The 24,909-nt window shown below is 41.9% G+C and overlaps 1 protein-coding gene across 1 annotated transcript; it reads left to right on the forward strand.

Annotated features, from left to right (window-relative positions):
- The first annotated feature begins 130 nt into the window (after window positions 1–130).
- On the forward strand, window positions 131–19,156 carry LOC110491840 (receptor-type guanylate cyclase gcy-28-like). Its single transcript, XM_036946737.1, has 7 exons — window positions 131–1,304; window positions 5,274–5,408; window positions 6,533–6,707; window positions 7,642–7,740; window positions 7,836–7,927; window positions 18,219–18,359; window positions 18,585–19,156. Exons 1-7 carry the CDS (start codon window positions 456–458, stop codon window positions 18,837–18,839), a joined length of 1,746 nt encoding a protein of 581 aa, XP_036802632.1. The 5' UTR covers window positions 131–455; the 3' UTR covers window positions 18,840–19,156.
- The last annotated feature ends 5,753 nt before the right edge of the window (window positions 19,157–24,909 follow it).

Here is a 24,909-nt window from a genome sequence, read left to right on the forward strand (position 1 = left end):
TAGCAACTCAGCCTTGATTCCAAGGTTTTTATATGATAATGGTATACTTTTATAATATTTCATATTGAAAATCCATTTTATAATTTCTATTATTTAATCAGATCCTTATTTCTGTGTGTATGTATATATATATATTGCAGTTTCTCTCTCTCTCTGTGTGTCTTGGCAGTAACCGCACTGTTCGTCGCATCTTGACTGCTTGTCTGCTCTCGTTTCTGGCTCTGCTCGGCTCAGTCTCCGTCGACCTCAGCTCCAACTTGGACCTGCTGCGCGCCACAGAGGCCGCTGTCACCGAGCTGACTTCATGCAGGACTACTGCTATTCTCCAACTCATAGGGGAACTCCAAAACAGCAGAAGTCTATGCAGAAAGTACAGGAGTAACGAGACACACCAAGAAAAGTGTACAAGTCCACTGACTAGCATTTTACCAGTGATTATTAGACTTTGCACTGATATGGAGGGCCACAGAAACAATCAGGGTCACCCATGCAGCGAGGAGTTGGTGGAATTCTCCCAGAAACTTAGGGAAAATTTGACAGAATTTCTGAACACAACATGGGGAGTTGAGGACAACAATGACATGTCCGTGTTCTCTTTGACCATTGTCAGACTCCTGGACATTTGGGGGGACATGGAACAGGACATTAGTCAGGTCAAGCAGTTTTCAGACTGGAAAGATGTCCTCTCACTGAGATTGATGGTCACATTCCTGGAACTCAACCACCAGTTCAGTGAACTCCCTTCCGTAGGAACCCAAGCTGACTTTCACAAGAAGTGGATCCACGCCCTCAGCCGTCTAGCCTTTGCCCAGCTCTTGTCAGAAATGCTAGAGGACTGCTGGGTGGAGAACGTTCACCTAAAGCTCAACCTGACCAACAGCCTCAAAGTCGACCCATACATCTTTGACTCCACCCCCTGGCAGATCCCAGCGGTTGACACGGTGGGAACAGATGGCATCCTCACAGGCTCTCAGACTGGCATCCAGGCTCTGAGGGATACCCAGGCGTGCCTGCTGGCTGGGGCGTTGCCAGCTCTGAAGCTCCGATCCAGGGCCATGTTCTCAGGGCTCAGCATGCGGATCTCCCTGTTGACATTGGCCTGCCTGATCTATCCGCTGGTGCTGGTGTCCTTCAAGCAGATGACAGAGTGGATCCAGAACTATGCATGCAGCCTGCAGGATAGGACAGAGGACCTAAAGCGCCAGAGACAGCTGGCCGAGGACCTCCTGCACCAGATGCTGCCCAAGACCGTAGCCAAGCAGCTGAGACAGCAGAAGCACGTGGAGGCGGAGAGCTATGAGAAGGTGGGTTTGATTGATCTGAGCAGATTTGGGATTTCAGTTCCATCATGTCGATCAATTCCATTTCTTGCTGCGTCTTCATTTCCATGTCCCATGGTCATCACTATCTGGTTATGCTGGAGAGTTAGGAATTCAAAATGAGCCACAACCCTTCAGTGAATCCCTCTCAACATTATAAAGAACCATTTGGAAGAGAAAAGGGTTATTTGTGTAGAACAAATAACCTCTCAAGAATCCTGTTTTCTTTATAGCACACTCTAACCACAACTTTTAAGTTGAAGAAACTCTTTAAAATGTCTATAACCAACTTAAATATCAGCAAGATTATACACTTTCTCTGTGACACTGGCACAAGGTTTATTTTCATGCCCCCCCCCCCCCCTCTTCCTCATCACTTTTAGCATTGAAACAAATTAGTGTGAGGACCGTATTGGTGCAATACTTTGGCAAGATCACCAAACCAACGCGCTGAATGATCCCTGCATTTGGTTTCTTTGTTCTTATTGTTGTTGTAATTGCCTATAATTACGGTGTTCCATATTCATTAGGAGATAAAACGGGTTACGCAGGTGTAAATTGCATCCAGCTCATTGAGGTGCTTGAAGCAGCTGGGCCAAAAGCACTCTGCTCAGGGCTATTAGCTACCAAAGGGGACGTGGTCCGTTTTTACACAGGCTTCTTTGAGTTCCAGCAATGGAACATTCTGAAAATGGAACACAATATTGGCACAAGAGTATAATCTGCATACATTTGTGTATCAACATCATGACACGTGAGGAAGGTCATACTGTCTTAGGTCATATAAGCTAAACAGTGAAGGCCATAAGACAGATTCCTGGGGAACCCTCATTGTGCTTAACAAAGACACTATAAGTATACAATATAACTGCAGTACACTTACAAATGACACGCCATTGGTTTGCTCATGTTTACCGTGGATCACTGTCTCTTTTGTAAAATACTGTAGATTGAAATCACAATGGCGTGAACTAATGGCATCATGCAGCTATTATTTTGGAGTGGGGGTTATCGGAAGTCGTAGAATTTAGAATTTTTTTAAACACCTGAAACAGCTTTTTCTTGAAATCTAGAGCCATAATCATAATGCCTAATTCTATGTAAAAAATATGTCTATTTTTTTTTTTACATAAGTTATCTAAGCATACCTCTTTAACAGTTCAATTATCAATTTAATTAATTATGCACATTATGCACAAAATCAAATCAAAGTTTATTTGTCATGTGCGCCGAATACAACAGGTGTAGGTAGACCTGGCAGTGAAATTCTTACTTACAAGCCCTTAACCAACAGTGCAGTTTTTAAGTAAAAAATAGGTAACAATAGATAAGTAAAGAAATATGTATTTTTGTTTTTAAATGTAAAAAAATAACAGTAGCAAGGCTATATACAGGTGGTACCGCTACAGAGTCAATGTGCGGGTGCACCAGTTAGTCGGGCTATTTGAGGTAATATGTCAATGTAGGATTAGTTAAAGTGACTATGCATAGATGATAAACAGAGAGTATTAGCAGCGTAAAAGAGGGGTTAGCGGGGGGCTGGAGGGGTTTGGGCGAGACACAATGTATAGTCCGGTTAGCCATTTGATTAGCTGTTCAGGAGTCTTATGGCTTTGGGGTAAAAACTGTTGAGAAGACTTTTGGTCCTAGACTTGACGCTCCGGTACCGCTTGCCATACGGTAGCAGAGACAACAGTCTATGACTGGGGTGGTGTAGAGGTCCTGGATGGCAGGCAGCTTAGCCCCAGTGATGTACTGGGCCTTACGCACTACTCTCTGTAGTGCCTTGCGGTCAGAGGCTGAGCAGTTGCCATACCAGGCAGTGATGCAACCAGTCAGGATGCTCTCGATGTTGCAGCTGTAGAACCTTTTGAGGATCTGAGGACCCATGCCAAATCTTTTTCATTTCCTGAGGGGGAAGAAGCTTTGTTGTGCTATCTTCACGACTGTCTTGGTGTGTTTGGACCATTCTAGTTTGTTGGTGATGTGGACACCGAGGAACTTGAAGCTCTCAATCTGCTCCATTACAGCCCCGTCGATGATAGTCCACAATTATCTCCTTTGTCTTGAATACGTTGAGGGATATGTTGTTATTCTGGCACCACCCGGCCAGGTCTCTGACCTCCGCCCTACATTGATTCCTTAAGAACTTTTATACCTTATGAGATTAGTACAACTGCCGCCCTGGTATATAGTATCCTAACAAAATAATTAAAGCAATTTCAGTCATTTCTAAAGTATAACATCCTTGCTAGCAAGCATGCCAGCTAAGATACACTACATGACCAAAATTATGTCGAACCAAAATCTCGTCGAACATGTCATTCCAAAATCATGGGCATTAAAATGGAGTTGGTCCCACCTTTGCTCCACTCTTCTGGGAAGGCCTTCCACTAGATGTTGGAACATTGCTGCAGAGACTTGCTTCCATTCAGCCACAAGAGCATTCGTGAGGTCGGGCACTGGATGTTGGGCGATTAGGCCTGGCTCGCACTCTGCATTCCAATTAATCTCAAAGGTGTTCGATGGGGTTGAGGCCAGGGCTCTGTGCAGGAGAGTCAAGTACTTTCACACCAATCTCAACAAACCATTTCGGCATGGACCTCCCTTTGTGCACGGGGCATTGTCATTCTGAAACAGGAAAGGGCCTTCCCCAAACTGTTGCCACAAAGTTGGAAGCACAGAATCGTCTAGAATGTTATTGTATGCTGTAGCATTAATATTTCCCTTCACTGGAACTAAGCAGCCTAGCCCGAACCATGAAAAACATCCCCAGACCATTATTCCTCTTCCACCAAGCTTTACAATTGGCACTATGCATTTGGGCAGGTAAAGTTCACCTGGCATCTGCCAAACCCAGAATCATCCGTCAGACTGCCAGATGGCAAAGCGTGATTCATCACACCAGAAAACCTATTTCCACTGCTCCAGAGTCCAATGGTGGCGAGCTTCACACCACTCCAGCCGACGCTTGGCATTGCACATGGTGATCTTAGGCTTGTGTGCGGCTGCTCAGCCATGGAAACCCATTTCATGTAGCTCCCGACGAACAGTCCTTGTGCTGACATTGCTTCCAGAGGCAGTTTGGAACTCAGTAGTGAGTGTTGCAACCGGGGATAAACAATTTTTATGCACTTCAGCACACGGAAGCCCCGTTCTGTGAACTTCGTGGCTGAGCCATTGTTGATTCTAGACGTTTCCACTTCACAATAACAGCACTTACAGTTGACCGGGGCAACTCCAGCAGGGCAGAAATTTGATGAACTGACTTCTTGGAAAGGTGACATCCTATGACGGTGCCACGTTGAAAGTCACTGAGCTCTTCAGTAAGGTAATTATTCTGCCAATGTGTGTCTATGGAGATTGCATGGCTGTATGCTCAATTTCATACAGCTGTCAGCAACGGGTGTGGCTGAAATTGCCGAAACCACTCATTTGAATGGGTGTCCACATACTTTTGTATATATAGTGTAGTTAGACAAGCTGGTCTAACTTGATTGATAGCCTGAAATGGCTTGGAAGGTAGTTACTTCATAAAATTGCTAGGTGGCTAGTATTACAGAGAAACAACAAAAGATTTTCATTTGATTTATTCATCAAGAAGGAATCAATAGTCAACATACATAGCTTGATCAAATTCATTTACAAGCACACGTCCTGTGAGTCCTGCCCATCTTACTAGGGAGAATAGGGGGGGTACACTTTGCCTGGTCCAGTTAGTGTTCCCCCTCCGCACCTGACACAACTTTTTATAAATAATTATGACTTGTTTAGTAATTAATTTAACATCTGAAAAGTTATTAACAAGACAAATCTGAGGAGGCATTTGCACATGATCCTCCTATGGGCATAAATAAGAGAGAAATTACTAAAATTACAATGTACTGACTAGCAATTGCAATTTAACATATAATGAGGCCAAGAGAGACATCTTAAAAATGTTTTTCTGTACAGGTGACTATTTTCTTTTCTGATATCGTTGGTTTCACCACTATCTCGGCCTCCTGCACCCCTCTGCAAGTCGTGGAGATGCTGAACAACCTGTACATGTGCTTCGACACTCGCATCGACTCCTATGATGTCTACAAGGTAAGACTGAACTGGGGTAGCCTACATGGAGATTGGATTGGACCAAAATCTTTATTGCCTAATACTTACTAAAACTAAATACTTTGTACTACCCATACTACATACTATTTTTAACAAAAACGGAACAAATATCAACATACTAAGCTCATCCATACTGAGAAGGCATCATCTAATTGGCAATGGTGTTGTTCCCCCCCCCATTCCTTAATTTTGATACAGCCCATACCCTTATCTGATTACTAGCTGTGGGTCTGATAAGACCACTCAATAGTGTGCAGCGAATTCATACTAGACAAAAAGCCAAAGTAAGTTGTCGTGGAAAATTGCAAGATTATGTTATAATGCTTGTATTGCATTATAATGGTTGTTTTATTCGACAGAATAGAGTATTCTGTTAACTATTGTGTGTGTGTTCCACTGAGGAAGACCCTCTATGAGAGAACTGACAGAGGAGATTTACGATGTCTTTGGGTGATAAAACCTAAAGAGCATTACAGATAACATGAGGTAATGTTTTTGTGCTATGAAGTACCAGGAACGAGATTAGAACCTTGTCTTAGGGACCAAACTGAACGATAATTTATAGTGAATGCTATCTGGCTATGGGATACTCCTCTCTCTCAAGTAAAAGTCTTTGTTTGTGAACTGTTCCTAAGATCTTTGGTTCGTCATGTAGGTTGAGAGGGGTGTATCTTGGCTATAAAAGATCTTTGTAATTTTCTGTTGTCACTTTCAATGGTTCATTAGAGATAGCGCATCATTGAAAGTCAAATGCTATTGCAAAGCTCTTATTATTAAAAATGTAGTTTAAGTATAACTCTGACTGGTGTGTGAAATTTGTTTCTCCTCATTTGGTAAATACAGAAATAAGCCACCACAAAGTGTGATATCCTGGCATTTAAAGCTGTAAAACGTTCTATTTTTGCATACTCAAAGCGCCTACTATTTAAAACACAATTATGTGTAATCGGATACGGCCTATGTCCCAATCTACATACTAGCATGTTATTTAGTATGCATGGCCAATAAGTCACTTCATACTAAATAGTGGTGAGTATTGCGATGTTTCCGACCTATCTGAAATTCACTTATCATGAGTGGACCCATTTTATTTGGTCCCCCAGGTGGAGACGATAGGTGATGCCTACATGGTGGTGAGTGGGCTGCCTGAAAGGAATGGGGACAAGCACGCTGATGAGATCGCCAAGATGTCGCTGGACCTGGTGGCAGCAGTTCGACAGGTGGCAATCCCCCACATGCCCAACAAGAGACTGCAGCTTCGCGCAGGCATACACACAGGTGAGAGGTCACACACATTACGCACGCACACACACACCACACACCCACACTCACCTTTCTTACCCATGTTCAAATCACATAATAGTTTTAGGTGCTGGAAAAGTACCTGATAAACTCACCTAACAGGCTGATGCTTTGAGTTTTCAGACATGGGTACGCAAGCAATATTTCATTCAATTCAAACATTTTCATTTCCTGAGAGGGAACTTTATGTGTGGTAATATACACTGAGTGTACAAAACATTAGGAACATCTGCTCTTTCCATGACATAGCCTCTGACCAGGTGAATCCAGGTGAAAGTTATGAACCCTTATTGATGTTTAAATCCACTTGAATCAGTGTAAATGAAGGGGAGGAGACAGGTTAATTAAAGAAGGATTTTTAAGTCTTGAGACAATTGAGACATGGATTGTTTATGTGTGCCATTCAGCGGGTGAATGGGCAAGACAAAATATTTAAGTGCCTTTGAACGGGGTATGGTAGTAGGTGCCAGGTTCACTGGGTTGAGTGTGTCAAGAACTACAATGCTGTTGGGTTTTTCACGCTCAACTGTTTCCTGTGTGTATCAAGAATGGTCCACCACCCAAAGGACATCCAGCCAACTTGACACAACTGTGGGAAGCACTGGAGTCAACATGGGCCAGCATCCCTGTGGAACACTTTCAACACCTTGTGGATTCCACATTCCGAGGCTGTTTGAGGCTGTTCTGAGGGCTAAAGGGGGTGCAACTCAATTTTAGGAAGGTGTTCCTAATGCTTTGTACACTCAGTGTATATACTATATATTGCATACTTATTGCTGTGGTAGGTTTGATTTCAGTCTATAACCTGATTATCTATCTATAACCTAGGGTTATTACCAAAGTAAATATCAGTGAGTATATTATGGTGTAGCAGGCTTGTCTTTCTCTTCATTTGCTCTCCTTGCCCCAGGTCCATGTGTGGCAGGTATTGTCGGCTACAAGATGCCCAGGTACTGCCTGTTTGGAGATACTGTCAACACAGCCTCTAGAATGGAGTCCACCAGCCTGCGTAGGTGTACGGCATGCGTGCACACACACACACACTCTCCTCTCTTTTCGTACAAGCATTCCACTTTTCTCTGTGTGTGTGTGTGTGTGTGTCAGCTCAGAGGATCCACGCCAGCTCAGCCGTATACCTGGCTCTGATGAAGGACGGTGCCTACGAGCTCCAGCTGAGAGGAGAGATCGAGGTGAAGGTAAGGCTCTTCTATTGACACTGGGGAATATAGCATACCCCTGAAGTTCTCTAAGAGGGAAATATACTTCCATTTTTAGTCCTGGAATAGGCTTCATCTTCATCTGTCCAAACACTACGCCATGCCCACGGTTTCTTCTCCGGAATGAGTCTGGATCTGAGCACTTCACAGAGTATGAATACATTTGGTCCAGAAACCGACGGGTTAGGCCAGAGCCAGAACACACATGGGTAAAGCATTAGTTTGAAAAATCGTCATTGGCATTGATTGGTTAGAGACGATCCAATTGCTGAAGACTTTTTGTGCAATACCCCTCCACAAAAGACGATGATGGCAGTTTCGGACTAAGGTATGTAGCAAACGGCAGAGCAGTGGAAGAATTTAGTATGAGTCGTCAGTAGGGCTTTTACGGTGATCGTATTACCACACCAGCGGTCACGAGTCATGATGGCAGTCAAATTCATTTAGTCACGGTAATTAGGCTTCTCCAAGCTCTTATGCTGCTGATGGTCATTAGTAGTCTACCAAACTTGCTAACTGCCTGACACTCAGCATTCTATTGTCCCTCTAATCACTCTGACATCAATGCAAATGTAATCAAAAATCGAATCAAACACTTCATGAGAGCATGAGCTCATGTTGCGCAACATTTCTACATGCTATGCAATTGCGTGAGAACAGAGTGATGGCCTCTATGAAAAAGAGGAGAGTCCCATCAACTTTCTATAGACTAGCCCTACTATATCCTATTTATTTCTCATCTTTCCTAATATTAAGCACATTGCTTCTCTTTACAACAGGAGTATAGGCTACCTGGCTAGCATGAAAATGAACCCACTGGAAAATTGTTCTTCATTCGCTATTTAAGTGCAAGTATTTTTTTCCGCTGCCCCTGTTTCGAGACAGGTGCATAATGATGGTCCATTCTAAATCAAAAGCAAATTTCACACATATATTATTTAGTATATATTAAGACACGATTAAATCAAGAATACTGTAATGAGTGACAATATTAGCCTATCACTTGTGAATGATATACAATACCAGTCAAATGTTTGGACACACCTATTCAATGGTTTTTCTTTATTTGTACTATTTTCTACGTTGTAGAATAATAGTGAAAACATCAAAACTATGAAATAACACATATGGAATCATGTAGTAACCAAAGTAACCAAGTGTTAAACAGATTCTTCAAAGTAGCCACCCTTTGCCTTGATGACAGCTTTGCACATTCTTGGCATTCTCTCAACCAGATTCAAGAGGTAATCACCTGGAATGCATTTCAATTAACAGGTGCTCCTTGTTAAAAGTTAATATGTGGAATACATTTTTATTTGTTTATCAATTTTTTGGTAACTACATGATTCCATATGTGTTATTTTATCGTTTTGATATTAATATTATATTCATATTTAACCTCTTTTTTGGGGGGTAGGCACAAAACTACCTTCATACATCCATTTGTTTTTTTTAAACCGGTACTGGTTACCTTCAGATGAGTCCCATGACACTTGTGGGAGTGTTGAAGTCTCTGTCCTATAAAGTGCATTCAGAAAGTATTCAGACCCCTTGACTTTAAATTATTATTTTTTTAACATGACATCTTATTCTAAAATTTATTAAATTGGTTTTTCCTCTCATCCACCTACACACAATACCCCATAATGACGAAGCAAAAACTGTTTTTTAGACGTTTTCGCAAATGTATTAAATATAAAAATCTGAAATCAAATTTACATAAGTATTCAGATCCTTTATTCAGTACTTTGTTGAAGCACCTTTGGCAGCAATTATAGCCTCGAGTCTTCTTGGTTATGACACTACAAGCTTGGCACACTTTTATTTGGGTAATTTCTCCCATTGTTCTCTACAGAACCGCTCAAGCTCTGTCAGGTTGTATGGGCAGTGTCGCTGCACAGCTATTTTCAGGTCCAGAGATGTTCAAGTCCGGGCTCTGGCTGGGCCACTCAAGGACATTCAGAGACTTGTACGGAAGCCACTCTTGCGTTGTCTTGGTTGTGTGCTTAGGGTCGTTGTCCTGTTGGAAGGTGAACCTTCGCCCCAGTCTGAGGTCATGAGTGCTCTTGTCACGATTTCCGCCGAAGTCGGTCTCCTCCTTGTTCGGGCGGTGTTCGGCGGTCGACGTCACCGACCTTCTAGCCATCACTGATCTATTTCCACCCTCCCACACTCCCTCTCCGATACCCATGGAGCTGGGAGGGAAGGTGCGCAGGGAGACCGGAGGGGGTTCACATTCGTGTACCATCTGTGGCCGCAGAGGTCACACTGCTGTTCGGTGCCGGGTTGGTTCCTCTGGGAAGTGAAAGAGCAGGCAGGGCGCTCTGGCGCCACCCCAGGTGAGCCGGCACCACTCTCACCCAGAGTCCTCTGTTGTTCATATGTTTGTGTCTGTCACGTTCCCTGAGTTTTCCACGCATTCCCAGCATAAGGCACTCATCGATTCAGGCGCGGCTGGGAATTTTATTGATAGCGCTTTAGCCTATAGTTTAGGGATCCCCATCGTTCCCGTGGATGTGCCCTTCCCCGTTCACGCCTTAGATAGTCAACCATTAAGGTCAGGGTTGATTAGGGAGGTCACCGCACCTTTGGGCATGGTGACGCAGGGGAGTCATACAGAGAGAATTAGTCTCTTCCTCATTGACTCCTGCGTTTCCCGTGGTGCTGGGCCTATCCTGGTTAGCTTGTCATTACCCCACTGTTTCTTGGTCACAGAGGGCTCTCACGGTGTGGTCGCGAGAGTACTCAGGTAGGTGTATAGGGGTTTCCGTTGGTGCCGATTTGGCCGATATGCCGATTTGGCTCTCGCCTTCTCCAAAAAGAAGGCGACTCATTTACCACATCATCGACGGGGCGATAGACCTCCTGGTAGACGCTGCACTTCCCAGGAGTCATGTGTATCCCCTCTCACAGGCAGAGACGGAGGCTATGGAAACATATGTCTCCGAATCCCTGCGTCAGGGCTACATTCGGTCCTCCACTTCACCCGCCTCCTCGAGTTTATTTTTTGTGAAGAAGAAGGAGGGGGCTCTGCGTCCGTGTATTGACTATCGGGGTCTCAGCTTATATGTGGCATCCCGTTAAGCAGAACCAGTCATAACATTTTCATCTGACTGTCAAACAAATCACTTCGAAGGCTCCGTAGGCTACCTGCACACATTCATCCACTAAAATAATTCCAGCGTCCAACAGCGCACCAGCCATTTGATGAATGGAAAAATACAAATGCTAGAAAAACACCAGAAATTGTAATGAGGTTTGGCGATTGAGACACTTGTAACCTGGCTTGAGTATAGGTTGATGTTTCCACTGCTGTCCTCGGGCAGAGACGAGCCCACACGTCCATTAGCTAACTTTTTATGCAGCCGGCATGCGTAATGATAAATTCCAGTGTAGAAGCCTTCGGATTCATTGAAATCTTTGGTCTTATTATTGCTATTGGCTCATCTTTAATCGGTACGGTGTACCGTCATTATTTATTTTGACAGTATTCCATCCCGGACAGTACCGGCTTACTTTCACCACTGCACCTTAGCTAATCAAAAGGGACGTGGAATGACTCCAATGCTACATGAAAGGGCTAACCTAACCTATGACCTGACCCATCACCTTATGTATTACTTCCCCCCCAGCTGCAAGAAGTGACATCCTATAAGGAAACTGCTGAGAATGCCTTATTGCAGTAGTTCTTTATCCTCACCTGGGGACCCCAAAGGGTGCACATTTTGGCTTTCGCCCTAGCACTACACAGCTGATTCAAATAATCAACTAAACATCGAACGTGCACCCCTTCGGGTCCCCATGACCGAGTTAGGGAAATGCTGCTCTAGCACTACCTTATTCTACTAATCAAATGTTTGATGATGAGTTGATTAGTGAAATCATGTGTGTAGTGTTAGGGCAAAAACAAAGATGTGTGTCCCCAGGACAGGGATTAAGAAACACTGGCCTTATTGTATAGAGAGAAAGGTTGTGTTTAGACAGCCATAAAGATGGCTTCCTCCATGCACTTTCCACAAATTCCTTGTTTACAAAGTTTCCATATTGTACATTGCCCAACATAATACTTTTTTGTATCTGTATTCGACTTAAACATTTTGTTGTGTTACAGCCTGAATTCAAAATAGATTACATTTATATTTTTTCTCACCCATCTACACACAATACCCCATAATGACAAAGTGAAAACATGTTTTTAGACATTTTAGCAAATTTATTGAAAATACAGAAATATCTCATTTACATAAGTATTCACACCACATGTTAGAATCCCCTTTGGCAGCGGTTACAGCTGTGAGTCTTTTTGGCTGAGTCTCTAAGAGCTTAACACACATAGATATTATTGTGAATTTGTCTCCCAGTGTAAGTTGGAAGCAGACTGAACCAGGTTTTCCTCTAGGATTTTGCTTGTGCTTAGCTCGATTCTGTTTCTTTTTAGCCTAAAAAAATGTTCTAGTCCTTGCCGATGACCACCATACCCATAACATGATGCAGCCACCAGCATTTCTTGAAAATATTAAGATTGGTACTCAGTGATGTGTTGGATTTGCTGCATCAGGACATAAAGTTAATTTCTTTGCCACGTTTTTGCAGTTTTACTTTAGTGCCTTATTGCAAACAATATGCATATTCTGTACATGTCAAGGTGTGTATGAAGGCGAAGTCAAGTGCAGGAGAGCAGAGTATGATAAATAAAGTGCACTTTATTTAGTTCCAAACCGGGAGCACAACAAAACAAACTCGCTCAAAAAAACGTAACAAATAAAGTAAAGCTCTAAAGAACATCGCTTGACATGAAAACAATTACACACAAAACATGATGGAAAACAGAGGGTTAAATACAATTAGATTGATTGGGGAAATGAAAACCAGGTGTGTATGAAAACAAGACAAGACAAATGGATATATGAAAAATGGAGCGGCGATGGCTAGAAAGCCGGTGACATCGATCGCCGAACGCCGCCCGAACAGGAAGAGGAGCCGACTTCGGCGGAGGTTGTGACAGTACAGGCTTCCTTATTTTCACTTTGTCATTTAGGTTAGTATTTTGGAGTAACTACAATGTTGTTGATCCATTTTCAGCTTTGTCCTGTCACAGCCAATAAACTCTGTAACTGTTTTAAAGTCACAATTGGCCTCATGTTGAAATCTTTGAGCGGTTTCCTTCCTCTCCGGCAACTGAGATAGGAAGGACACCTATATCTTTGTAGTGACTGGGTGAAATGATACACCATCCAAAGTGTAATTAATAACTTCTCCATGCTCAAAGGGATTTTTATTTTATTTTGACCCATCTACCAATAGGTGCCCTTCTTTGTGAGGCATAGGAAAACCTCCCTGGTCTTTATGATTGAAATTCACTGCTTGACTTACAGAGTCCATGCAACTTATTATGTGACTTGTTCAGCATATTCTTACCCCTGAACAAATTAAAACTTGCCATAACAAAGGGGTTGAATACTTATTGACTCAAGACATTTCAGACATTATGGGGTATTGTGTGTAGGCCAGTGACACACAATTTCTATTTAATCAATTTTTAATTCAGGCCATAATACAACAAAATGTGGAAAAAGTCAAGGGGTGTGAATACTTTCTGAAGGCACTGCACTTGATCCCAATTCTAGCTCCCAAGACGACAGCAATTTGAAAAACCGAGAAAGTAGATTGTGCTGATTTATTGTTCCATAGTTTATTGTTCCTGTAGTTTAAAAACTATTTGGATACTGCTAAAACAATGACTTCATATCTAGACTCTGACATATTTATGCACGCTCGATAAGATGTCTCAATACGAATGGCTGCTCTTATCAGTGGGTGCACATGCCCCCCACCCGTGCCGAGTCGTCGGCCGGGTGAAGCCCAAAGCGATTTTCCACAGACGGAATGGACCAGGCCCCACCGGACGCCCGGTCGGCATGGAAGCGAGTGCATCCACAAACACCAGGACCAGCATACATGCATCTACAACATAAAAAACTATTGATTCATTAGGTTATGAACTGATATATTTAGGTTATGTTCTATGGATTACATGTTCTGATAGTGTCCCAGTGAACATCTAGGCAATTGTCCTTTACCAATAGCAACATCCCTCCGTTTGTTGTCTTAAGCATTTTTAGATCCCACATCAGTAACCATTGAGGAAATACACAGCATTGAGCTGTAAATAATGTAGAAATGCTATATTATTCAGGCTAAACTCTGATATAAGCTGTTGGAATGGTATAATATTTCCGTCCCTTACAAACTGCCCCACCTGACTGATGTTTTGGCGTTGCCAGGTAATATTAGCCAGTGTCTTTCCACCTGTGGCAAACAAGGAGTTGTTCCATATTGGACATGAAGGGAAGGAAGCTCCATTGATAGATAACCTTTTACGATGTATCCTTGCCAATTCACAATAGCACTCCAGTAGTGGATGATCTATCTCAATCTGGTCTCAGAGTATTTCGTATTGTTCTTTATGTAAATCCAAGACACTCCTTTTAGTATGATATGTTACGTTTTGTATGGTATGTACACATTTGTGATGTCTATCACCCATTTCGTATGATACAATTTAAAAAAGAAACGTCCTTTCACTGTCAACTGCATTTATTTTCAGCAAACTTAACATGTGTAATTATTTGTATGAACATAACAAGATTCAACAACTGAGACATAAACTGAACAAGTTCCACAGACATGTGACTAACAGAAATGGAATAATGTGTCCCTGAACAAAGGGGGGGTCAAAATCAAAAGTAACAGTCAGTATCTGGTGTGGCCACCAGCTGCATTACATACTGTAGTGCATGTCCTCCTCATGGGCTGCACCAGATTTGCCAGTTCTTGCTGTGAGATGGTTCCCCACTCTTCCACCAAGGCACCTGCAAGTTCCCGGAAATTTCTGAGGGGAATGGCCCTAGCCCTCACCCTCCGATCCAACAGGTCCCAGACGTGCTCAATGGGATTGAGATCCGGGCTCTTTGCTGGCTATGGCAGAACACTGACATTCCTGTCTTGTAGGAAATCAGGCACAGAACGAGCAGTATGGCTGGTGGCATTGTCATACTGGAGGGTCATGTCAGGATGAGCCTGCAGGAAGGGTACCACATGAGGGAGGAGGATGTCTTCCCTGTAAACGCACAGTGTTGAGATTGCCTGCAATGACAACAAGCTGAGTCCGATGATGCTGTGACACACCACCCCAGACCATGACGGACCCTGCACCTTCAAATCGATCCCGCTCCAGAGTACAGGCCTCCATGTAACGCTCATTCCTTCGACGATAAACGCGAATCCGACCATCACCCCCGATGAGACAAAACCGAGACTAGTCAGTGAAGAGCAATTTTGCCAGTTCTGTCTGGTCCAGCGACGGTGGGTTTGTGCCCATAGGCGACGTTGTTGCCTGTTATTTCTGGTGAGGACCGGCCTTACAACAGGCCTACAAGCCCTCAATCCAGCCTCTCTCAACCTATTGGAGACAGTCTGAGCACTGATGGACAGATTGTGCGTTCCTGGTGTAACTCGGGCAGTTGTTGTTGCCATCCTGTACCTGTCCCGCAGGTGTGATGTTCGGAAGTACCGATCCTGTGAAGGTGTTGTTACACGTGGTCTGCCACTGTGAGGACGATCGGCTGTTCGTCCTGTCTCCCTGTAGCGCTGTCTTAGGCGTCTCACAGTACGGACATTGCAATTTATTACCCTGGCCACATGTGCAGTCCTCATGCCTCCTTGCAGCATGCCTAAAGCACATCCACGAAGATGAGCAGGGACCCTGGGCATCTTTCTTTTGGTGTTTTTCAGAGTAAGTAGAACGGCCTCTTTAGTGTCCTAAGTTTTCCTAACTGTGACCTTAATTGCCTACCGTCTGTAAACTGTTAGTGTCTTAACGACCGTTCCACAGGTGCATGTTCATTAATTGTTTATGGTTCATTGAACAAGCATGGGAAACAGTGTTTAAACCCTTTACAATGAAGATCTGTGAAGTTATTTGGATTTTTATGAATTATCTTTGAAAGACAGGGTCCTGAAAAAGGGACCTTTCTTTTTTTGTTCATTATATGTTATGTATTTGCAAGACGTACAATATGTTACAAATTCTAGCTAATCCATTTTAGAATAAGGCTGCAATGTAACAGAATGTGGAATAGGGAAGGGGTCTGAATACCTTCCGAATGCACTGTACATACTATATACATTTTACGGACGCAGTATATTTTAAATTAGTTACCTTTTTTTATTTGTTTTTATTTAATTTTACTCCAACGCCCTCCAGCTCCCCTCAACCCCTCCCATCTATCTCTGAAAACCATCCAGTTTTGATTTCTAATTGCTATATATTTTTCAACTGTACTGTAATGGTTAAGAAAAGTTCAGAAAGTTTGTATTTTCATAGTTTCTACAGATTGTAAATTAAAGATAAACATGTTTATTAGGAGTATTATTATATTATTGATCGATTGACAATGGCTTTTCAAGTCACCCAGCAGTGCTATTTGCAGACTTAGCTCCAGGTAAATGTTGCAATTCTTCAGCCATTCCTGAACCTGCAACCAATACAAAGCTACAGTACCAAAACAAGTGATCTAATGCTTCTAATAATGTCAGCCTTCCGAATTCATATTCATTATATAAATAGTCCCATTTAATTTAGTTTGGCTTGCTGTTCCAAATAAAGTGGAATATGTTTTGCCCGTATAATTTTTAAAAAATGTTGTAAGCATAAGTAAATATGATATGTATGATAACTATGATAATATTATTGTCATAGTTATAATACTTTTCGTAGTTTGATGGTAATTAAGAGAGTTTATAAAAATAATCTAGATCTTCTATGAGGCTGTGCAGGGATCCAAATTGCGGATTTAAAAGAAAACATGAGTCATCAGCATACAATGACACCTTTTCGATGGCCATAATAAATATATATGCCGATAGTGAACAACCTTGTTTCACTCCTCTTGACAGTTTAATAAGATATGATTTTGAAGTTATGACCACTCAGATTGATACATACCACTTACACTGAGTGTACAAACATTAGGAACAGCTGCTCCTTCCATGACAGACTGACCAGGTGAATCCAGGTGAAAAATATGATCCCTTGTTGATGTCACCTGTTAAATCCACTTCAATCATTGTATGCCTTGAGAAAATTGAGACATGGTTTGTGTATGTGTGCAATTCAGAGGGTGAATGGGCAAGACAAAATATTAAAGTGCCTTTGAACAGGGTATGGTAGTAGGTAGTAGGTGCCAAGCGCACCAGTTTGAGTGTGTCAAGAACTGTGATCCAGGCTGTTTCACATCCGGCCGTGATTGGGAGTCCCATAGGGCGGCGCACAATTGGCCCAGCGTCGTCCGGGTTTAGCTGGGATAGGCCGTCATTGTAAATAAGAATTTGTTCTTAACTGACTTGCCTAGTTATATAAAGGTTAAATCTAAAACTAAAAACGCTTCTGGGTTTCTCACGCTCAACAATTTCCTGTGTGTATCAAGTATAGTCCACCACCCAAAGGACATCCAGCCAACTTGACACAACTGTGGGAAGCATTGGAGTCAACATGGGCAAACATCCCTGTGGAATGCTTTCAACACCTTGTAGAATCCATGCTCCGACGAATTGAGGCTCTGAGAACAAAAGGGGGTGCAACTCAATACTAGGAAGGTGTTCCTAATGTTTTGTACACTCAGTGTATATCCTCCTTTTCTCAAACTCATTCCACGGCAGGCTGAGGGTTTTGCCCCTCCCTTGTCCTTGATTGATGAATTAAGGTCACTGATTAGTAAGGACCTCCCCTCACCTGGTTGTCTAGGTCTTAATTGAAAGGGAAAAAACAAAAACCAGCAGACATTAGGCCCTCCCTGGAATAAGTTTGACACCCCTGCTCTAATGGGTCAATGAGTCACACTGAGGGCTTTGAGTCACTTTTAACTTGTTAGTTAATTAGAGTCTGGATCGACTCCACATAATTAAACACTTCACCAGCACTCAATGAAAATGATTCTATTTACAGTTCATTACACACCACTTCTCTCTTCTATGTTGGTGTGATGACAGTTGACTTCCTCATTATCCTGATATCCTGTCGGATTGTAAATGAGTTGTTCAACAGTCATTATCTGAGCTACTCCACTTTTCTGGAGGGATATTAAAGGCTATGAATAGCCAAAAGTTGTGCTTAAAGCTGATTTCAAGATTCAGTATACATTACTGCGCAATCTTAAAATAAAGCGAGCATGCTAAATCATCTAAAGTATTATATCCACCTCTCTCCCAGGGTAAAGGGAAAATGAACACATATTGGCTGATCGGACACAAGAACTACAGTGTTCAGAACGACAGTCTTGTGTGCCACTGGAACCCCAATCTAGCCAGAAAAAAGAAGACATTGGTGGGGAGCGACATTTCTATGGCGAACGTGAGTGCATTACACCCTAGGCAAACTGCATTTGTACATTAATGTATTACACCTGTTGATTATCAGCCCAAAATTGGAACTAGCTCTCTCAACTTTTTCCTCCCCTATCTTTCTTTCTTTCTCCTCCCCTCTCTCTCTCTGCCACTCTCCCTTCCTCCCACTTCCATCTCTCCTTCCTCCCTTCCTACCTTCCATCCTTCTACCCCTTCCTTCTCTTGTACTCAGTCCTGTGTGACAGTGCAGAGCATCAGTGAGAATGCTACCACTCCCGTGCCTCAGGGCTCCAAGGCCCAGCAGGGGGCCCTGTGTGTGTCCGTGTCAGCCCAGGTGGAGCCCTGTGCCAGCAGCTTCGGCACCCTGGGATCCATGATCGGGGGCCTCCAGGGACTAGAGAGCCCCAGGGAGGGGAAAGCCTGTGGGGGGACGGGAGGAGACAAACCGGATCTGCTGCCTGGATCTGGAACCATCCCTCATATGTGATGGAGGGCTGGGATGGTAGGATGGACTGGGACAAGAAACTTCTCTAAAACTATATTGCTATGGTTTTTTCCTCTGGCTGTTTGAGTGGAGATTCAGTTGATTTTAATGATGATGTAAATACAGTATATTTAGGGATGTGTGAAAGAACCGCAATGAATAAAAGAAAGACTGTTACTCTGATATCTGGTGTGGGTGTGTGTGCGGGTGTGTGTGTGTGTGTTTTTATATACAGAGTAAACGTTTTTGTATCAACCTTGGACAGATTGTGTTGTCATTGTCCATCTTTTTATTAAGATCAAACCGTGTGGATGAATAAAAGCTCCTTTAAAATGAGCAGCGAATTCTTTTTAATGTTCAGTCTTCAAAGGCACAACCGCCATAGCCGAATTAGTTGAAGTGGGTGCAATTATATGCAGATCTGTGGGCGGGGTCATTCTGGTTAGACAGGCCCTGATTGGTGCAGCGTTCCAAAGGGTAAAAAACCCCGGACATCAAATGAAGATATAGGGCATTTTCCTTTGCTCAAGCGTTGCTGACGCCTGCCAGATCTTACAATGCCTGGATAGGTATTTTACATATCAGCTAACCACATATGTTAAAGCAAGTCGATGACGTGGCATGCAACCATTGGTTAACGCATGCAACGTCTGAGCAGGGTAACGCAACCAATTACAGACTGCTCAAAGGAGAAGACAGACACGCTCTTCTTGAAGAGTACATCTCAATAGTCTAATAGGCTTTTGCCATGCTGCTGTATTAAGGCCTGGGTTATTACATGCCAACTGGATCTCTAGAGGATACCGGCTAGACACTCCTGTGTCTCAGATTGGGAGTGCTGATCTAGGCTCAGGTCCTTACTGTCCACATAATGATATCCATTATATCTCAAAATCATCCGAGATCAGCGCTCCTGAATGCAGGCGTTGTAAATTAGAAATGATTAGCCCAGTAGTTGGACCTGTAGCCGAAATGTGGCCAGTTCGAATCCAGGGCCGGGAGCTGAGAAAAACGGGAATTGATCTGGCAACTGGAGGGCTGCTGGGATCAAATCCTAAAGATATTCCCCTACCTTTTGGCCCATGAGCAAGGCCCTTTACACGTGTGGGAATTGGCTTATACACAGATAGAACTAAATGGAAATGTTTCTTACAGAAGAAATATAAATAGCATACAGTTGAAGTCAGAAGTGTACATACACCTTAGCCAAACACACTTAAACTCAGAATGTGGTACCTTCCGGTGTTTGAAAATTGCTCCCAAGGATGAACCAGACTTGTGGATGTCTAGAATTTATTTCTGAGGTCTTGGCTGATTTCTTTTGATTTTCCCATGATGTCAAGCAAAGAGGCACTGAGTTTGAAGGTTGGCCTTGAAATACATCCACAGGTACACCTCCAATTGACTCAAATGATGTCAATTAGCCTATCAGAAGCTTCTAAAGCCATGACATTGTTTTCTGGAATTTTCCAAGCTGTTTAAAGGCCCAGTCAACTTAGTGTATGTAAAGTTCTGACCCACTAGATTTGTGATACAGTGAATTATACGTTTATTAATCTGTCTGTAAACAATTGTTGGAAAAATTACTTGTGTCATGCACAAAATAGATGTCCTAACCGACTTGCCAAAACTATAGTTTGTTAACAAGAAATTTGTGGAGTGGTTGAAAAACTAGTTTTAATGACTCCAACCTAAGTGTATGTAAACTTCCGACTTCCACTGTATGTATAACCATGGTAACAATTGGAGAAAATTATTAGACTAAACACAAGACTGAAACCAAACATTACACTGTTGATTTTAATTGCATTTAGTGTACTTTTCGATGCATTTGTGAGAATGAAATCTGAAAATACTCTGGATACATTCAGTAACATGATAACAATATTTGAGTGAGAGGACTAACTGGTGTGGCCACAGCTCTCCAAAGTGTGCATAGTTCCTAAGTCATTTCAATGGATTTTTATGACTCAGAGAAGAGTCTTCAACTGTAAAGTGCTTTTTTGAGCTCTCCTACCTGCGCTGTTGAGGAGAACACTTGTAGTTGTTTTGGATGGAACTATAAAAATCTCTAACAGTCAGTGGCCTTGTTTTTTTTAAAACAACTTTTGTGAAAGTTGCATCCCCGCCATCACACAATTACTGTTGTTGTTTAAGCAATCCAAAAATGGTCCATTATAAATCACAATCTGTGTCAGGTGGGAATCATTTGAAAGCTTGTTCTTTTGCCAACATTATAGATACGTTATAATATATATTTCTATATTACAGTGTTAGGCTTTCACAATTCAATTCAAAGAAACTGAATTTTGGCATGCTAGAAAGGAGTCATTAATGGATTCAGGTGCGTGTGCTGCAGAGAATTTTCTTCACAACGGACAAACATAGGCTCATTATTTTCAGAACAACCAAGCGTATGACGCCAAGTCATCTTGTAACAATACATTAAACACAGTGATCATAAAAGTTGACACTGTATATGACATGAGTTTTATGCTATGGATATGCGAAGTGCACATTTGGACTCAGGAAATAAAGCTGTATTTATTATAATCTTCAACGTCTTATCTTTCAAAATATATAGAGTCCTCTTCATTTACAACATTTTCCTCACTCAGATAACAAATAATGTGCAAAAGTTGCCTGATTAGCAGGAGGGATGGGAGCAACTTCTTGTCACACAAGGTGCTCAAGTTCAGAACGCCTGTCAGTCAAAACCCATACAGCGCCTAAAACGACATACCCAAATCTAACTGCCTGTAGCTAAGGACCCGAAGCAAGGATAAGCATATTCTTGATACCATTTGAAAGGAAACACTTTGAAGTTTGTGGAAATGTGAAATGAATGTAGGAGAATATAACACATTAGATCTGGAAAAAGATAATACAAAAAAAACATGGCTTCTTTGTATTTTTTTGTACCATCATCTTTGAAATGCAAGAGAAAGGCAATAATGTATTATTCCAGCCCAGGCGCAATTTAGGCCACTAGATGGCAGCAGTGTATGTGCAAACTTTTAGACTGATACAATGAACTATTGTATTTCTGTTCAAACTCTTGTATCAAGACTGCCCAAATGTGCCTGATTGGTATATTAATACATTTTCAAATTCATAACTATGCACTCTCCTCAAACAATAGCCTTGTATTCTTTCACTGTAATAGCTACTGTAAATTGGACAGTGCAGTTAGAATAACAACAATTTAAGCTTTCTGCCAATAACAGATATGTCTATGTCCTGGGACATTTTCTTGTTACTTACAACCTCATGCTAATCACATTAGCCTTTTTTAGCTCAACCGTCCCGCAGGGGGACCCACCGATCCTGTAGAGGTTTTTTAAGTATCAAAAGTAAAAATAATTTCAAATCCCTTATATTAAGCAAACCAGACAGCACCATTTTTTTATTTCATTTTTTATTGATGGATAGCCAGGGGCACACTCCATCACTCCAACACTTTACAAATGAAGCAGATCAGAGGCAGTAGAGATGACCAGGGATGTTCTCTTGATAAGTGAGTGAAATTGACCATTTTCCTGTCCTGCTATGCATTCAAAATGTAATTTTGGGTGTCAGGGAAAATGTATGGAGTAAAAAGTATTCTTTTCTATAGGAATATAATGAAGTAGAAGTAAAAGTTGTCAAAAATATAAATAGTAAAGTAAAGTACATATACCCCAAAAACGACTTAAGTAGTAATTTAATGTATTTTTACTTAAGTACTTTACACAACTGCCCAAATCGGGTGCAAGTGTAAAGGGCTACCCCCACAACATGCTCTCCATCCAGGGGCACTGCACAGCAGCTTAACCCCATGCTTGTCTCAACTGTATGTGATGTGTGCTGTCCAGAGACCGTGCTATCAGGGGTTGTTCGCTGTAACATGGAAAATAAAGTTGTATTGTATGTATTGTCTTGTTAAATGGCCAGAAGTCCACCCTCGCTGTCAGAAATCACGGCAGAGCGAATACTCCAGCTTAAACCAAAGATCTACAGCAGTGCTTCAGGTAGTGGCCAAGGGCGGATTTGGAGTTCAGAAATCGTGTCGGTGGACCATTTAATAATGGTACTGTGTATGGATCATGTAGCTTGTCAAGTGTAAGGTGTTCTGTCAATATGCCACAAGGGGGCACAATTTGATCAAACGTCAGCCCCTTGCTGATGTACAAGTTTACTGTGCACTGCTTCACTAGTCAAGGGCTGCAGGGGGCATAGCCGCGGGAAGTCTTTTGGGGGTCGGGGGTGCTGCGATTTGCAGAATTTAAAAAAGTAAAAAACATCTATATTGGTCTGCTAAAACAGGACTAGTAAAGGCCCCGTGCTTACCAGCATTTGTAACTTGAGTCTGATAGTGATCTGTACAAAACATTTAATCTGATAATACTTGTGGAATATAAAAATACTTGCTTGATATATGTTTTCCAGTTTCTTGAAATACTTTTAAATGTAACTTATTTCTATGTGAAAAGTGGAGTGGTCTATTCATTCCTGTTTAGTAGACGCTCTGATCCAGAGCAACTGACAGTAGTGATGGCATACATTGTCATACTTTTTTCACATGGAAATCAAACCCACAACCCCATCAGCTATCTTAAAAATATATAACTTTGCTTTGTGCTTCTCAGAGCATGCACTTGGTAGCCTACCGGAACCCTCTGTATATAGCCTCACTACTGTTATTTTATTGTTGCTCCTTAACTATTTGTTATATATTTTATTTTTCTTTCAACTACATTGTTGTATTCAGCGCATGTGAAAAATACAATTTGATTTAATTTGATCCTTTGCTTGAGCCCACACTAAATAGCCTATAGGCACACTTGATATTGCGGAGAAGCAGAGATAAGGGGCGGCATCAGGCACACTTCGATATAGCCTAATAAGCAACTAACTCTACAAATGTTATCAATTACAAATTAAATTACATGACCCTCCCCTGGACTAGATTTTAAAAAAAAAGACTAAACGTTCTCCTTAACCAGTGCCTAATTTCAAGGATGAAATTTGAACAATAGCCACGGGAAGTAGGAGTGCTGAGGGTTCTGCAGCAACCCCTTAAAAATCTGCAGAATGAAAAAGTAATATATATACAGTACCCCTACTGTATATTACTCTTTATTTTCAATATTTTCTTTGCAGCAATTCGACCATGAAGGCCTGATTCACGCAGTCTCCTCTGAACAGTTGATGTTGAGATGTGTCTGTTACTTGAACTCTGTGAAGCATTTATTTGGACTGCAATTTATGAAGTTAGTAACTCTAATGAACTTGTCCTCTGCAGCAGAGGTAACTTTCCTGTGGTGGTCCTCATGAGCACCAGTTTCATCATAGCGCTTGATGGTTTTTGCTGCACAAAAACTTCACAGAAAAGTTCTTGACATTTTCTGGTTTGACTGACCTTCATGTCTTGAAGTTTTGGTCGACTGTACTTTTTATTTGCTTATATGAGCTGTTGAGCTGTTATTGCCATAATATGGACTGGGTCTTTTACCAGATAAGGCTATCTTCTGGATACCAACTATACCTTGTCACAACACAACTGTCAAATGCATTAAGAATTTGTGTGGTATTAAAAAATATTCTGCTAATATGTAAAATGACGTAGAATTGGATGAAATGTTTAAAGAAGGCAATTTTTTCTCTGACCTGGAAATATGATGATAGATTCATGCAATGCTTTTACTATAAAGGAGATCTTTCCACCCCTACTCTTGTCCATGGTGGTCTGCGAACCCACAACCTTCTGGCCCGCAGCCCAGTGTTCTATCAAAATTCTGGCCTTAGCAGCCCTGAAGCGAAAACTTTCAGAGATAACAAAATAAAAGTAGGAATGCGAGAGTATTATTTTGGGTTCAACATGGAAATACACTTTTATTTACATGTGCACATTAACACCTCATCATGTTCAAGCAATCCTGACTACAGTTTTGCATACAGAAGTCTAAAACTCGGAGCTAAGTTGTCAAGAACTTGAATGTATTATATTATATATCTATTATTAAAAAATGACTACAGTGAAAACGGACTGGTTATATCATTCATTGGATACTCCTTGCATGTTTGAGCTCAA

Source organism: Oncorhynchus mykiss, chromosome 16 (genome assembly GCF_013265735.2).
Source record: "Oncorhynchus mykiss isolate Arlee chromosome 16, USDA_OmykA_1.1, whole genome shotgun sequence".
NCBI lineage: Eukaryota > Metazoa > Chordata > Actinopteri > Salmoniformes > Salmonidae > Oncorhynchus > Oncorhynchus mykiss.